Source organism: Alnus glutinosa, chromosome 8 (genome assembly GCF_958979055.1).
Source record: "Alnus glutinosa chromosome 8, dhAlnGlut1.1, whole genome shotgun sequence".
Taxonomy (NCBI): domain Eukaryota; kingdom Viridiplantae; phylum Streptophyta; class Magnoliopsida; order Fagales; family Betulaceae; genus Alnus; species Alnus glutinosa.
Window position 1 is genome coordinate 6,598,022 of NC_084893.1, and position 17,192 is coordinate 6,615,213.

Sequence of the window (17,192 nt, forward strand, 5' to 3'; positions counted from 1 at the left end):
TTCATAGCAAAACATGAAACTTGTAACATTTTCTAAAATATATGATATCCAAATATCAGATCCAATTGCAACAGCAATTAAACAATCTAGTTCAGATTAAAACCCACAAAATTAAATACCCAATAACCTCCTAAGCGGTGAGAACGACCGCCCCACCTGCTTCCTTGATCTTCTTCTCAGCGGTCTTGGACACCAGCTTGGCCTTGACCACGAAGGGCTGATTCTCGGGCAAGAGCCCCTTGCCTAGTACCTTGAAGTAGCCGAACTGGGTTACGTCGAGCAACGGCACGTTGTCCTTGGATGCCTTGTCCTTGACCTCCTGGGGCACGAGCGACCACAGCTTGTCGACGTTGACAATGGGGCAGTGAAACTTGTTGCGCAGCCTGTGGAAGTACCTCATGCCGACCTTGCCGAAGAAGCCCGGGTGGTACTTGTCGAAGAGGATTCGGTGGTGGTGCATCCCTCCGGCGTTACCTCGACCCCCCGGGTGCTTACGGTGCTTTCCGATGCGGCCGTGCCCAGCGCTCACATGGCCTCGCTTCTTGCGGTTCTTCTTGAAGCGGGTTGTCATTTTTGGGTGAGCGGCGAAGGAGGAGAATTAGGGTTTGGGGGGCTTTTATAGGGGAGGGCTGAATTTTTGGGAAAATACCATTTAGCCATTTAGGTCACTTTATGGGTATTTTCGAAATATTTGTATATTATTTATTTTATTTATTTTTTTGAAATCAAAGGATTATTTATTTTTATAAGTCCAGAATTTGGAACTCAAATTAATAAATCAATTTAAGCAACCCCAAAGTGTAAGGTGACCCCTAATTATATCGTTGGATAAAATTTTAATATCTAGAATTTCATGTAAAGAGATTACATATATGTTTTTTGTTAATGAATTTGAAAAGTGTTTTTTTTTTTGTATTTCGGTTTTATAAAGCTTGTGATGTAATATAAAATTGAGAAATGTTTTTTTTTTTTTAATTTTTTTTTTTATTGTGAGATTTACATTTGAGAAAATATTTTTTATGGGGTTCATTCAAGAAAGTTGTTTGGTAAATTTTTGGAAAAGTATTTTTGTGTTTTTTAATAAACAAATATTAAACATACTTATTTTAAGAAAGTACAAGTGTAAAGTTGACATTTTATTTATAAAGACCGTTCGTGCTGCCACGAGTGGTTGAGTGACCACCCCTTTCTTATGTTGAGAATAGCTGTACGTCCACTTCTTTCTTTTTTGATATAAAAAAAAAATTATTATAAAATAATAAGCCAATCACTACACTTAAAAAATGAAAAAACTTACCAGCATAATGAGTTCCGTAATCACATTTTGCAAGTAGTGCACTTTCTCCGTATTGGCCGAAGTGTTATTTCATTTGAAATGGTTAAAAAAAAAAATCCAAGTCATGAGAGAATTTTTTATTTTATTTTATTTTATTTGAAGAATGAATAAATTACAATTGTTTATATATATATATATATATATATATATATATATATATATTTTTTTTTTTTTTTTTTCTTAAGATTTATATTTTGCAATTAATTCAACACAAAACGAGTGGGGTTCATCCAATAATGCTAATAATTCTAACTATGGTCAGATACAAAAAATGCCGCTTAATAATGGCCCCATAGAGGAATCCCTTGTTCTAATAATGAGATTTATTTACTTCAAAAAGTAGTCCTAGTATGTCAAAAAAAAAAAAACCAAAACAAAAAATTACCCTAAATAGGAGTGATAATGCGTGTTTTTGTGTCGGGTAGAATCATAACGAGGTATGAATATAAAGCTATATACTAGTATATCGGTTAACTCTAACCGACCCATTTATTAAACAGGTTAAACCCCTCAACTATAATTCTTTAATTTTGTATTGAGTTAGTGTCGATTTCACAAGGATATATCAAAAGTTGCTTGTCATTACATTGTATGTCAGGTTCGAGTCGTGTCGAAATATATTTATAAGACTATATAAATAAAACATAAAAATAGATCAAACTCCTCAACCATAATTCTTTAATCTCATGTCGAATTCGCGAGTCATATAAAAAATTATCAGCAATAATCCTAACTTCCAAAACACCCTAACTGATTCATTCACTACCAAAGCTGAACATAGAAATTCTTCCACTAAATCATTTTGGCTTCTTAGCAAGTATAAAGTTCATATTAGGTGGTTAATTTAGAAATACATAAAATTATATTCATAAAATGCGTTGAGATTGATCAAATTATTATTTTTGAATCAGATCTGGATAAATTTCTCAAGAGAAAACCAACGTTAGAGCAAACACCACTTTCCCAAGAAACCGGCAATCCTTCCTTTCCCCCACAACATACAGAGGAAAAAGAAGCCAAAAGCAACGATTGTGGGTTAAGTACGAGAAATATAAGTCTGAAAGATTCAGACTATGCAACATCCGCAGTGTCAGCCATATTCATTTTGACAGAATCTCTCTGATTTTAACACGAACAAGTTCAAAGGCATAGAAAGTGACAATAAGCAAGCTGCAATCACAACGTTAATAGTTCTCTACAGATTATCCTATGTTGATAGGAAATACATGAATGCTAACAGCAGCAGCAATGCTCACAAACTACCATGGTCTCCTTCCACCAATGGGGATAACATTAGAGCCTGAAATCAGAGACCGATTGCCATACCCGCCTCGTCCTCTCGAGCGGAAGTTTCCCCCAGATCCTAGGAAAAAAGAAAACAGAAACCAAAATGTTCATCTTCTTATTTACAACTCAGATGCCGCTGACACTAAACAAAAATTTCAATGAGTTACCTCCCAGAGCTGAACCAGCTGATCGGGCCAATGCAGTCAATGCAGGACTCACAACTTGCCCTGCTTCTTGCAAGATCTTGACCAGATCCCTAGCAAACTTTGCATTTGCATGTGTTAAGAACGTGAGGGCAGTCCCCTTTGCCCCTGCCCTACCAGTTCGGCCAATTCTGTGGACATAATCTTCAAGGCTTGATGGGAAATCATAATTGATCACACATTTTATGTCCTTCACATCTACAACCAATAAACTAGAAGTTAGAGTCAGATTAAAGGCGAAACAATATTAAGCAATATCCTTATCCCTGCTCTCCTAAGATCTGAGAGATCAAATTTAAGATAACACATTCATCACATAAATGTGCCCACCTTAACCTTGCAGGGATAAGGAGCAGCTTCACCACCACCACCACTTCCATATTCAATCAATGTATAAGCATGTGTGAGTCAACCAGGCTGCGACAATGACCAGCTCCATAACAGTGGATGGACTGCGACAACTTTAACTATGTTAATTGGACACTTGATGATAGGAGCAATACCAACTCTAGCAAAAAAGTCGGTAGCCAACCTCATAAAAGCCAGCTCTACTTCCTAACTTATTACCAATTCGCTTCCACAATATAAATGGCATAGCCCAAAAAATTTGGAGAACTATTATCCAAGCAATATCCGTGAAACTATGCTCCTAGCCTCCTAGTGTCCATGTAACATGAGCTGTATGAATAAGATAATACCCAATGGAGTTCTGTTGAGGAACATCCTAGTATGGGAAATCTCACACCTCCATTAAACTCATAAATAATAAATCCCTTAAAGAAGTTGAAACATAATACTCGTGTGCAAATAAAAATTTAGCAGTCCCTGTCATGGCCCCTCCCTTCGCACCCAAACCACAATTATATTCTCAGGATACTGGACAGCAGCCGGCCAACTCGCCTATTCTGGAATTTCAAGACCTAGATGCAAAAACCTAAGACTCCTAACACACAGTAATCCTACCAAGACCCCGTGCAGCAACATCAGTGGCAGTCATTATAGGACTTCTGCCAGTTTTAAACTCAGCAAGGACCCAGTCCCTTTCAGCCTGGCTTTTATCGCCATGGATGGATAGAGCCGGCCACCCATCAATTCTCAATTGCCTTGTGACTTGGTCACATCCTTTTTTTGTCTCCATGAATACTAGAATTCGGCTCCCGTCCATGATTTCTTTAAGCAGTTTGATCAGCCTGCATGGACATAACATATTGAGCATAATCATGACAAAAAGAACATCTGTCTTTTACAGACACCAGTTATCGAGACAAACCTATTATATTTCTCCACCTCTGTCACAACTTCAACAACTTGAACTATAGATTGGTTTGCTTTCAGATACGGTGATCCAATAACTACCTTAAAGATCATAATGATTCAAAGGACACTATATAAGCATAAAGTTTTCAGCCAAAAATGCAAAAAAAGAAGAAGATGAGCATCAATTTGCGGTAATGTGCATCCGTGTGTATGTGGGTATCCACATGCAGTTTAGAAGTAAACCTTATATGGATTGCGTAAAAACTGCCTTGCAAGAGATTCAACCTCCCTTGGCCATGTGGCACTCCAATACAATGTCTGTCTATCTGGCCGGATCTGCAATGTCAAAACACGTTTTAATAATGCTGCAACTTTTAAGGTAGAAAGACACCATTTAAATTAAGGGTGAGATGAAGTTCATCATAGATCTAAGTATATTTCTAAAAGTAAATTAATTATGGTCCTATATATCAATTCCTTTTATGCCAATAAAGGGATGAATTTTGTTCATATTTCAACTAAAGGGAAAATACACTACATCCATGGGCTCATTGCAACTCAAACATGTAAATTACCAAAATATTTGGTAAAGCGTCAGTCTAGTAAACTGAAGGTCTGTAGTTCGATCCTCCACGGGGGCAGTTACCTTTTACTTTGTTTACTTATAAAAAAAACACACTACATCCATGCTACCAATGCAACTCAATCTATAACTTCATGATCCCGAATTTGGAATAAATTGGTTGATTAAAATGACCCAGTGATACCTTGTGCAAAGAAAACGTCCTTAAACCCGCTCTATTACATCAACACCCACAGAGTTTGTCCTTCCTTTAATTCACATAGAATTGCACAAAATAACATAAAGAAAAAGTTTAATACACTGTGAAAGTGTTATACCTGGGCAATAATTTTCCTAATTTGAGGCTCAAATCCCATGTCCAACATTCTATCAGCCTCATCTAACACGAGGTAAGTCACTCTTCGCAAGTTTGTATGTTGGGCTTCCAACATATCTATCAGTCGACCAGGTGTAGCAATGACAATCTCCACACCTGCCATGTGGCAAAAGTAAAATGGTTATGTTCCACTACCAATCTCGGTCCACATAGATTTATGAACAGCGAAAAGAGCTACACACGAAAGCAACACAAGTACCTCTTTTAAGATCACGAATTTGAGGCCCTTTAGGAGCACCACCATATATGCATGTACTTCTAATATTGGCACGTGACGCAAATTTTACAGCTTCTTCTTGAATTTGAACGGCTAATTCTCTTGTAGGTGCTAACACCAATACAATGGGACCTTCACCTTGTACTGAATGATTGTAACAAAAGAACAGTGGATATAAGCATAAATTACAGGCCAACAAAGAGTCAAAGACTGTCAACCCAAACCTCAAAGAAGGCAAACAATACTCACCCAATCGAGGCTGTGCGCTAACATGTACCAAAGCAGGAAGCAGATATGCCAAAGTCTTACCAGAACCAGTCTCAGCAATACCAATTAAATCCCTACCCTTAAGAGCCATTGGCCATCCTTGAGCCTGAATTGCTGTTGGCTCAACAAAACCCAGTTTTGCAATCACCTCAAGGCAGTAATCTAACACATCAAATTACATAATTCAGCTAAAGATAAAACATTCCAAACTTTATATCAACAGCAATAACCAAATACTAAATTACACACTCATGAGCATAGAGTTACCAGGGAAATTAGCTTCCTGAAACATCCTAATTGGCTTTGGGACATCATGCCCTTCGACCGTGATCTCCCTTCTCGCCCGATAAACCACAGCTTCATGCTCACTCATCGCCCGCACCGAAGGAGTCTCAACATAAAAATTCTTCTCAAAATGGACCAAATTCCCAAAATCCTGCTTGGGCAAAGCAATGTTGTCCAAATCCCCTCTCGACCCCCCACCACCATGTCTACCTCCTCTTCCACCACCACGCCCCTCCAATCCCCTCCCACCACCTCGTCCACCGCCAAAACCTGCATTCCCACCACGCCCTCCACCATCAATCTTATTCCTCACACCACCATCACGGCTTGTACCAAATCTACCACCGCCACGCCCCAAATCATAGCCTCTTCCACCAGCACCACCACGGCCTACACTGCCCACTCTCCTATCCCCAACTCCCACATGTCCATTTCCCGTTCTTCCACCGCCTCGGCCGATATCGAATCGGCCAACCGGCGGCTCAAACGGCGGATACCCGTTGAAATTACTGGCACCGGATTGTGGTGCCGACCCACCACCTCTTCCATAAACCGGAGGAGGGGGACCCCCCAACGGGACGGGCCCACCGCGGCCATAGCCGCCTATCGCCGGTGGACCCCCAGGAGCCGGTGGCCCTATCAGGTCACTGCAAAAAGATATGTGCTATAGTTACTCATCAAAAAACCAAGAGCAAAACTTTGAACTTTGAACACCCAATACTCTTGGAACTAAAAGTGAAAACGTGGATCTGAATCAAAAAGCTTACCTCCGACGCTCACGATAGGAGCTGGGATCGGCGTAGCGATTGTCGTAGTGGTTCATCGTCGGTAGTACGATCCTTTGGTGCTACTGCTTCCGCGGGAGATCGAAATAGGAAAAAAGAGGAACTGTTTAGGGTTTCAAAACAAAAGGAGGCAACTTTCTTTTAAGGAATAAAAGAAAATATTGGTTTACTTTCGCAGTTCTCTGTGTTTTGCTTTGCCGGGAATTGCTTTGGTTATTTCCGGTGGCCGAGACTCAGAGAGATTTGCGATGTGGGAATTTGGGGAAAGAGAGGGTGTCTCAGCAATTTATTGTTGTTGGGAGGGAAAATATCTGCGTCTACGTGCGTGCGAGCGACCCCGCGCGTGTGAGGATGATTTCTAATTTCCTGGCAATCACTGTATCTGTTGTTCTTGTTCTTGGATCACCTAAATTTTTTCTTTTATTTTTAAATGTGTTATTATATGCAAGTATTATCCTAATTTGTTTTGAACTAATTCTTATATTTTATAGTTAGTTTTGAAATATCTTTTTTAATCATTAACTTGAGCTTAATACTCCGTTTATTTCGACGTAAAATGATTTCGACGAAATTATTTTCAGAAAAAATGATTTTCTTGAAAATATTTTTCGGTGTTTGGTTCGCTCGAAAAAATTACGAAATGCAAAAATCAGAGTTTGACAAATGTCGCCGGAATTCGGCAACGTTCGGTTGCCATCGCCGGATTCCGGCGAAAAAATTTGACCGGATCCAGCCGGATCAATGGCCAGATCCGGTCATATCCGGCCGGATCCTGGCCGTTTTGGCCAGATTCGGCTGGATCAATAGCCGGATCCGTCCAGATCAGGTCGGATCCCGGCCGTTTTGGCCAGATCCGGCCGACTTGGCCGGAAACCGGTAAATTCCGGCCAGAATTTGGTCATCCCATGGCAAGATTCCAGCGCCGGTACAATTCCAGTAACTTGATTCCGGCGCCGGCAGGATTCCGGCGACCGGATGTTCTCGGACTCTAGCGCCGACTGGATTCCGACGACCGGATGTTGACGGACTCCGACGCCGATCGAATTCCGACGACCGATAATTGTTAAATTCTGACGATCGGATATCAAACATACGTGTAAGGACGAAGAGTTTCATTTCGGAAAACGATTTACGGTTTTAAAAATCGTAAATCGTTTTCCGAAAATTAAAGAAGCTTTTATGGTCAAACCGAAAATGATTTTCGTTGACTATTATTTTCGCCTCTACAAACACCGGAAAATGCCGAAATCGTTTTCCAGAAATCATTTTACACTGAAACAAACGGAGCATAAAATGATATATTAATGTATAAAGTCACTTTTTGTAGGAGGTAGTAGAATTTTTAGCAAAGGAAAAATAAAGAAAACAAGTGGGGTACTGGTTGATTTGATATCGACAAAGTGAACTAGGACGTACAAGCGGTTGTGGTTAACGATTATAGGTAGTTATTGAATTTTAACAACAACAGCCGCTCCGCTAAAGCGGTTAACGGTTGTTAAAATTTATAATCGGCGGTTAATAACCGCTTTTTATACGTGGATTTTTGGGCCCTTTTTGTGATTATTTTTTTAAAAAATAAGGACTTATCAAATAAGTAATTGAAAAAGTCCATGTCATATCTATTGACAAAGGTACTGTAATTCTCCGTTCCCTGTAAAATTGAACAGTATATACCAAGAGTCCAAGACAAGTGTAAAGAATTATATATCCATATACCAATTCAAATACCCGGCCATTTGGCTGATGAGATTTTCATCAAACCCTCTTAATTTGTTGCCTTAAAGATGAACTGTAGGACCTTGAAAAAAGTTGAATAAGGCACCGGAATCTTAGATATAAAGACTTAAAGGTAGTATTTGAATTTTTTGCAGATTTTAAGATATTAATAATAAATTGTGATCCCAAGTATAATCTTTGCTTGTTATCAAAGAGAATAAAAATTTTAGAGCGGATGGAAGATTTTTTTTTAATAAAATTAAATACATCACTTTGTGTAACGAAGTTATTTTTTTTTTTATATTAAATATATAATATAAATATTTATATTATTTATATATAAGGGTATGCAGTTAGCAGTTATTAATCGTCTACCCCTAAAACGGCTAACCGCTCCATCCTAGGCGGTTAGCGGTTATTTATAACCGCCTTCAAAAGCGGGTTATGTGGTTATGAGGCTAGCGATTATAAGCAATTATCAGTTACATGGTGATTATAACCGCTCCGTTTGTACAGGCCGAATGGTTGTTGTTGTTTTTTGATTTTGAGGAAAATTTCATGTTGATACGATTAGGAGAGTTGATATATTATAGCATATGCATGGTTTGTGCGTATGGATTGATATGATTGGGAATATAATGAAAACGTAATCTCCCTTATCATGTTTTTGGAATTAAATTCTCAAACAAATTCAAGTTCAATTTACTTTACACTTGATTCAATACTTAATCTTTTTACTTTTCGATTAGGAGAGTTAATTCTTTAACCTAATTGAGTTAAAAATATCTCACTTAAATGTAATAGAATGCTAAGTAGATTCTTGAATCCCTAGTGCTTCTCCCATTATTATTATTATTTTTTTTCTTACCTCCAGTGTAATTATTCTAGTTTATTTTAAGTATATCCCGTCTCAGCATTCCTTAGTGAAAAAACAACAACTAATTCTTTCTAATTTGCCGGACAATAATAAAAACTTTACTTAAGTGTTTAACATTTCTCGTGAATCGACCTTGATCAGTGTCTAACATTTATTACTTGTAATAGCTTACACTTGAATTGCAATCATTTTGACATAGCATCAAGTTCTTTCTAAAATGACTGTATTAATGATATTCAAATGTATACAACATTACAAGGTGAACTTAAATGCTATCAGATAAGAACTTAATTTCTTCTTTTCCTAGTATTGATTGAAATGTGGTCATTATAAGGTTATACACAGTAGGGCCGGCAGAGGCCATGGCCCTTGCTGGCTCCTAAAAAAAAGAAAAAGAAAAAAAAGTAGTATACTGTTTTGGTCTTCCAGACTTGAAACTCCCAAGTTTAGCCCCACGGCCCCCACCAATAGCCAAAAGCCTACATACTTTACTTGCAACTTAACTTTTGCCATGAGTCTTTCCCAATATCTCATAGCATGCTTCTAATTCTGACCATTACTCTCTTGGCCATCTACTAGCAGTCTAGCACGACACTCCATCTCCGTGGAAGATGAGACGACAGCTGATAGCAACGCATAGTGCTAGACTTCACCTCAACGCACGTTGCACAACTCAAGAAATGAAGACAACATATAAGAGAAATGACATGATGAAAAAAAAAACCTTCACAAAAACAAAATTGTGCGGCTGTGACTTGTGAGGGTGCTGGTGACTGGTGCAGTGGTGCTTGTGGGTGGTGGAAAAGGAAGTCTGTGATGTGAAGTCTTGAAGTGAAACTTAGAAACTGTGGAAGCTAACACTTTTTTGAGGTATTATTTTGAGTGTTCTATGAGAAGGTTTTTTTTTTTTTTTTTTTTTTTTTTTTTTTTTTATAATTTGTAAAAAAATGTTAGTTTTGAGGTTTGCAAGTGTTGAAGAATAGAAGAGGGAAGAGGACAATAGGTTTTTCACCATTTTTTGGCATTGCTTCTCCACTAAGCTCAATACTTGTGCTGAATTTGTCTACAAGGTGAAGGTAATCTCTCTATTCAAATTTTCAGATTTTTTTTTTTTTTTTTTTTTTTTTTTTTTTTTTTTTTTTTTTTTTTTTTTAGTTTTGGGTTATATATGAAATTATGAATGATGTTATAATTGGAATTTTTAGTTTTTCAGAATTTGTTTTAGTTTAGTGTTATATAGACCTTTTTTTTTTTTTTTTTTTTTTTTTTCTTTTTTTTAAGATTGTATGATTGTTAGACTCTGATTTTTTATTTTTATAACTTTGATTGTCTCTTATGGGGTTGTAATTTAACTTGAAAAATTTAGGTTTATCAAGCATGTCAAAGTTTAAAACTATCGAGTCATTCTTCAAAAGAAAAGAAGTTGATGTTCCAAAAAGTAATCCACCATTGAATTGTAATGCTGAAACTTCAAATTTCAAAGAACGTCCTCTTAAATCTCAAAAGGTTAAAGTTAAAGAACATCAATCCTTATGAATCTCTAATTGTGGAAGCTTAAGAGATTCCTTTTAAATCATCCACGTTTGATGTTAACGAAGTTGATACTTTTTCTATAGAACGGGATCCAGAAAAACGTCCTCCAATGTGAGACTATACAGTCAATTGACGTGATGAAATAAGAATGGCTTATTTGAAAGCGCGTCCATATCAATATTTTCGTCTAGACTATCCACTTTCTGAACCAAAAAAATCATCCCCATTGTTTTCAAGTTTCGTGGTTCACACAATTTTCATCTTGGCTTGAGTTTTCTCCTACTACGGATGCCACATATTGTCTGCCATGCTATCTTTTTACAATGAAACCAGTTGGACGTCTTGGATGAGATGTATTTATTACCAAGGGATTTAGAAATTGGAAAAAAGGTTCATGATGGAAAGAAACGTGCCTTTTTTACTCATATTGGAGATGATCCTTGTTCACCCCATAATAATGTTGTGAAATCTTGTGAGGATTTAAAACAATAATCACAACATATTGATAAATTATTGAATGCACAAAGTACTAAACAAATTCAAAATAATTGACTACGTGTAAAAACTTCTATTGATGTTATTCGGTGGCTTGCATTTCAAGGATATGCTTTTAGAGGTCATGATGAGACTCCTGATTCAAAAAATCGAGGTAATTTTCTTGAGATGATTAAAATTTTGACATCATATAATGAAAAAGTTGCAACAGTTGTTTTGGAAAATGCTCATAAATTTGCAAAGTATACTTCACATAGAATTCAAAATGAGATTTTACAAGTCATGGCAAGTAAAGTGCGATATAAAATTCGTGAAGAAATTGGAGACTCTAAATTTTACATTATTGTTGATAAAGCACGAGATGAGTCTAAAAAAGAACAAATGGCTATTGTTTTGAGATTTGTTGACAAATATGGTTTTATACAAGAATGCTTCTTTGATCTTGTTCATGTTAAAGATACATCGGCATTGACTCTCAAGAATAAAATAGCTAATGTTCTTTCTCATCATGGACTTGACATTCAAAATATTCTTGGACAAGAATATGATGGAACTAGCAATATGCGTGGTGAATGAAAAAGATTGCATGCATTATTTCTTAATGATTGTCCTTATGCATACTATATTCATTGCTTTGTTCATCGATTGCAATTAGCATTAGTTGCTGCATCTAGAGAAGTGGTTTCTGTTCATGAGTTTTTTTTACAAATTTGAATTCCATTATTAATATGTTTGGTGCTTCATGTAAATGTCACGATCAACTACAAGCTACTTAAGTAGAGTAAATTGCACATATGCGAGCTATTTGTGATCTTGAAACTAGAAAAGGAGCTAACTAAATTGACACTTTGAAATGAGCTGGTAATACTTGTTGGGGTTCTCATTATAATTCTATTTGTAGCTTAATAAATATGTTTGATGCTACCTGTTCAGTGCTTGAAATAATTAGAAGAGAATGAGCTAATTACTCTTAACGTGGAGATGTTAATACTGCTTATAAAATGGTTATATTCTTCGAATTCATATTTATTTTACATTTGATGGAAGAAATTATGGGTATCACTGACTTTCTTTGTCAAGCTTTGCAGCAAAAATCTCAAGACATTTTGAATGTTATTAATTCAGTTTTTGCTGCGAAAAAACTTATCAAAAAATTGAGAGTTGATGATTGGGATAAATTGCTTGAGAATATTGTCTCTTTCTCCAAGAAATTCGAAATTGATATCCCAGACATGAGTGCTCGTTATATTAAAGGTCGATGTTGTAATCAACAGAATTACATTACTGTGGAACATCATTATTATTTTGATATATTCAATGCTACTATAGACTTTCAACTGCAAGAGCTTAATTGTAGGTTTGGTGAAAAGCCAATCAAATTTTTGACATTTAGCTCAGCTTTGGATTCAAAAGATGGTTATAAATCCTTTAAAATTGATGATATATGTAGTATTGGGGATGTGTATTATCCTCTTGATTTTTCTGAGCAGGAAAAAAATTAATTTGGGATTCCAGTTGAAGTATTTTGAATTTGATGTGCATAATGATTTGAAGTTACAAAATTTGTCTTCTGTTGCAGAATTATGTCAAAGATTGACAGAGACAAGAAAATCAAAGACATACTATCTTATTGATAGATTGATTCGTCTTGTTTTGACTATTCCAGTGTCTACAGCGACTACCGAACGAGCTTTTTCAGCTATGAAAATTGTTAAAACAAGACTTCGCAACAAAATGAAAAATGAATTTCTTGCAAATAGTTTGATCGTATATATTGAAAGGAAAATTGCTGAGAGCTTCAATTTAGATTCGATACTTGATGATTTTGTTTCTCTAAAATGACGTAAACTAGATTTTTGAACACTTTATATTTCTGTCTTTTTGTACTAGTGCCAACATGTTTTTGTTGCTAATGTATTAATTTTGGCACATATTTATAATGAATTTTTATAATGTACCTTTGTGATACATATTGTATGACAAATTATTTAATTTCTATTTTAAATTATGTTTATCTGCCCTTCCAATGTCAATTACCTGAGTCCGCCATCATGGACTTATATGAAATAATACTTTTAATTATTTAACAAAATCCTTATCTAAATATTTCATAATTTTCATGGGATAGCAATATATGATGACCTTAATTATTGCCTACTTTCTTGTTTAGCCGATCAAAGAAACTGCCCCATCAAATCAGCGGTTCTTTAGAATCCAAATGATTTTTTTTTTTTTTTTTTAAATAAAATAAAATTGGATATATATTTTTTGGGGGCATTGTAGGTTTTTGAAGCTTTTCTTGGCTAGTGATTTTCTTAAGTTTATGATGTTAATATGCCTTTTAATATCATTCTATCTATGAATTATGTACCCCTATTTATGTTATGACCTAGAAAAAATGGCAATTGCATTTGCGTTATTATTCCAAAAATACTAATTAAGTTATAATTAGAGTCTCTAAAATCATTTATGAAGCCCAATTTTAATTATCTATTATAAAACAAATGTGGATAATTCAACCACCCAACTTAAAACTAAATTTTTGGATTGTCACATTATACCTTAATTAATCAAGGAATGGTAATAGCCTTAGGCAATAAGATTTTTAAAATTAAGAAGCTCCTGATTAAGATGGCGATTGCATGCAATGCAATTGTATTATACATATACCATTCCTCTTATAAACATATATTTTACTGGACATGACATCCTCAAGAGTACTCCAGTAAGGATTATATCTATCATCTGCTTTTAATCTGATCTCTTAGCATTTTGCTTTTTGAACTGGGAAATACAGATGAGCATGGCAGCTTCTGTACTCATATATATATATATATATATATATATACTGTCATCCCATGACATAGCTATTAATTTTTTTTATTAAACAAAAAATTACAAAATCATGTAAATAGGTTGCAGTCTAGTTTTGTATTTTTTATTTTTTTAAAAAAATAAAAAACAATTCAAAAAAAAAATAAAATCAATAGTTGTGTCTTTGGATGGCAAAATATCATTTATCTCATATATATATATATATATATAGAGAGAGAGAGAGAGAGAGAGAGAGAGAGAGAGAGACACACACACACACACCATGTTTAATTTCTCTCTCAGACTCTTTCAATAGTAGTATATTAAACTCCAATTTCTTGTATAAGAACAAAAATGTTATCTACAGCAGTGTAATCCTTTGGCTGGCACATTATCTTGTCATCAATTGCATATTTCTAAAAACTTTGAGGATTTTGCTTTTGAGTAATTTTATAAATTACATTTTTATCCTACAATTATTTAGTATTTATCATGTTGACCTGATAGTTTCAACTAACGCTTAGTTGATATATATATTGTCACGTCAGCATTATGAGATAGTTGTGAGATAAAAATGTGGTCTATAGCGTTACTCTAAATATTATTTTATTCAGTCTTACACACAGGACAAGAGAGAGAACCCATTTTTCAGAGATATATATATATAATGGCTACAAGACCTGTGCTTGCAGTTTATATATATATATATATGTATGTATGTATGTATATTTGGAGAGTATTCTTGCTTCTATTTAATGTACTTTCAGAAAATGTACCGTTGCATTCATATATATATATACAAACCAACGCATTAGTTTCCGCTGAACTTGCCTGCAAAGCAAACACACTCAAAGAAGTTCCTTTTAGAGTGGCAGCCAGAAATTTCTGAGCTCGCCGGACTGGATGCCGGGGATGAATGAACAGCATCTTTTACCTGTTTACTGTCAACTACCTTCTTGCCATCATGAACAATGGTGACCTCACAAAAGTCAGGTGCATTCTTTTTGACAAATTCTCCTTTCGGCATTTTTTTCCTCAGTCTCCTATATAAAACAATGAGAATTTAACAAGTTAATTGTCCAATGCAATGTTTCCTCAGTCTCCCATATATATATATATATATATAGAACGAGGATATTTTAGAGATTTTTACATTTTTCGTTAGAATTTAACGAAAAATCCTAATGGAATGAGTGACACTACAAATTTTTAAAATATGAGAACTCGACATTGTAACTTTTTTAAAATTTAAAGATACGATTGCAAAACTGCAGAAATATTAGGCTTAAAATTTTTTTAAAAAAATTACATCGTTCAAATAGTAACAACATAAAATGGTTTACACACGTCGTTTGAACATTAACAAATGTAAATTGATGTCGTTTATGGTACAAGCGACATTAAATATTTTTCTCGACCCCATGTATCACGACAATGGACAAACGTCATGAACTAAACGACGTCAATTTTTGAAAAACAAATTCCTAGATAGTAACAAGTATTTGATAGATATGTTCGATCTGAAAAGTACTCTATGATCATGAAACCAATATCTAATTAGGCTAATTAAGAGCAATAACATATATATGCAAGATAATATATATGCTCAAATTAGCCTTATTACCAGAGACAAATTTGTGATAAGCAAATTTGCTTAGTAAGCCTTATCATGTTCAAGAATTTTTGTTATAATTAATTAAGGGTCATCCAAATTCAATCGACCACTACAATGAAGAGGCATCTCTCGTACGTACCTTGAGTAAGGTTGTCGTTTGGTTCCCATGACAAGGTTGGTGATGTTAAGAACAGGAATTAGATCAAGGATTACTTTGGGTGTCGCATCACTCTCAAGGAGCATTGTGTCCACGGTTACCTTGGCCTCATTGCACAACCGGATATATTTCTGCAACAGATTCCTTCTCCTGTTATGCTCTTCATTTATGTAAACTCTCACCTGTTCTTGGCTCAGTTGGCTCATCGATAATCTTCCAACTATCAAACAATTAACAAAGAATTCATCCCATTTGAATCTCTCCGGCTGGGAGAGGATCATTTAATCTAAATATATAAATTCTTGTTTTAAGTCTTCTTATCACATGAGTAATTATTATTCCATGTCTAACATGAGTTGAGAGAGAGAGAGAGAGAGAGAGAGAGAGAGAGAGAGAGAGAAGGGAGATATATGTGATTTCAAAACGGCCAGATAGAGAGAAAATCAAAAGGAAAAGATGATAAATAACAAGCATTGGGGTTACCAGGCGTATGTATGTAGGTGATAGGAGGAAAAACATGGACAAGAAAAACCCGAGCACCGGGGGACACAGCATGATTATCAAGAGCCCATTGCAGCACATCCATGTCATCTTTTCCGACAGCCACATAAACATCCTTAACAGTAGTCTTGTTATCCTCTATTATCTCCACAATTTCTGGTGACATGATTCGCGAACTACAATATTGTATTTCCATCTCTTCTGCCTGTCCTCCATAATTTGCTTCTTCCATTTCTCTCGTTCTTTCCATACATAAATTAAGAACAAAAAACTACTCTGGGAATTGAGAGCTAGCGAAAATAACAAGATTAATTGGGTGTCAGTTTATATGGGGGAAAAACAGGGAAATTATTAAGAGTCGTTGCTCTCAAAGCCACGGAAGAAAAGAAAAAAAGAGAGAGATTCTCTTTTGTCAAGATTTGAGGCTAAATGGATATGTCACATAGCACCCTACCCTTCTCTTTATCTTATACGTGCCTTTTAAGAGAAAAAAGATACCTTTTTTGCTTTCGTCTAGCTCCTTTATTAATTACCCCTAGCTTGTTTTAGTCCTTTGGGATATTTGACCTTCGTTTGGGAATGGAGCATCTTTTTGTGTCAGCCTCATATTTAGGACAAGCGTCTTTGATGGCCCTACAGTTAGGCATAAGCATGCACTTGTACTGCATGTCTTTCTTGCTGATAAAAAAAAACACACAAAATGGGTCTTACAAAGTGCTTTCTTGCTGAGAAACCACATGGGTCTTACAATGTGGTAGGATTTTTTTCACTTTTCAATTGATTCTATGTTTTCCCAACCCTTGGCCGGCTGAGCTACATCTGGAGCTTTGTAGTTTGTCCTATGATTCCTATGCCAATGGCAACATGGTTTTAAACTTCTAGTAAGTG

At 35.6% G+C, this 17,192-nt stretch overlaps 3 protein-coding genes across 4 annotated transcripts; all 3 read right to left on the reverse strand.

Annotated features, from left to right (window-relative positions):
- LOC133875912 (large ribosomal subunit protein uL15x-like) lies at positions 1-599 on the reverse strand. The gene has a single exon (XM_062314184.1). It carries the CDS (start codon positions 569-571, stop codon positions 131-133), a length of 441 nt encoding a protein of 146 aa, XP_062170168.1. The 5' UTR covers positions 572-599; the 3' UTR covers positions 1-130.
- A 1,840-nt stretch (positions 600-2,439) lies between these two features.
- Positions 2,440-6,902, reverse strand: LOC133875023 (DEAD-box ATP-dependent RNA helicase 20). Of its 2 annotated transcripts, XM_062313003.1 has the most exons (10): positions 6,579-6,894; positions 5,794-6,458; positions 5,509-5,688; positions 5,242-5,403; positions 4,984-5,138; positions 4,327-4,419; positions 4,097-4,182; positions 3,790-4,016; positions 2,791-3,024; positions 2,440-2,699 (listed from the first exon to the last, which is right to left on the reverse strand). In XM_062313003.1, exons 1-10 carry the CDS (start codon positions 6,632-6,634, stop codon positions 2,596-2,598), a joined length of 1,962 nt encoding a protein of 653 aa, XP_062168987.1. In that variant the 5' UTR covers positions 6,635-6,894; the 3' UTR covers positions 2,440-2,595. The 2 variants fall into 2 exon arrangements, 1 of the variants encoding a protein (XP_062168987.1); XR_009901427.1 differs by lacking the exon at positions 2,440-2,699 and having other exon boundaries at positions 2,886-3,024; positions 3,157-4,016; positions 6,579-6,902.
- A 7,853-nt stretch (positions 6,903-14,755) lies between these two features.
- On the reverse strand, positions 14,756-16,729 carry LOC133876412 (U-box domain-containing protein 33-like). The gene is made up of 3 exons (XM_062314693.1): positions 16,287-16,729; positions 15,786-16,023; positions 14,756-15,074 (listed from the first exon to the last, which is right to left on the reverse strand). The coding sequence occupies exons 1-3, from the start codon at positions 16,552-16,554 to the stop codon at positions 14,843-14,845; spliced, it is 738 nt and encodes a 245-aa protein (XP_062170677.1). The 5' UTR covers positions 16,555-16,729; the 3' UTR covers positions 14,756-14,842.
- Between the last annotated feature and the right edge of the window lie 463 nt (positions 16,730-17,192).

Coding starts and splice junctions, on each gene's coding strand:
- LOC133875912 (XM_062314184.1), bottom strand. CDS start 571: ATGACAACCCGCTTCAAGAAGAACCGCAAGAAGCGAGGCCATGTGAGC.
- LOC133875023 (XM_062313003.1), bottom strand. CDS start 6,634: ATGAACCACTACGACAATCGCTACGCCGATCCCAGCTCCTATCGTGAG. Junction 5,689..5,793: donor TCAGGAAGCTAATTTCCCTG/GTAACTCTATGC, acceptor TTGATGTGTTAG/ATTACTGCCTTGAGGTGATT. Junction 4,420..4,983: donor TTAGGAAAATTATTGCCCAG/GTATAACACTTT, acceptor TTGACATTGCAG/ATCCGGCCAGATAGACAGAC.
- LOC133876412 (XM_062314693.1), bottom strand. CDS start 16,554: ATGGAAAGAACGAGAGAAATGGAAGAAGCAAATTATGGAGGACAGGCA. Junction 16,024..16,286: donor CACCTACATACATACGCCTG/GTAACCCCAATG, acceptor ATTGTTTGATAG/TTGGAAGATTATCGATGAGC. Junction 15,075..15,785: donor AAACGACAACCTTACTCAAG/GTACGTACGAGA, acceptor TGTTTTATATAG/GAGACTGAGGAAAAAAATGC.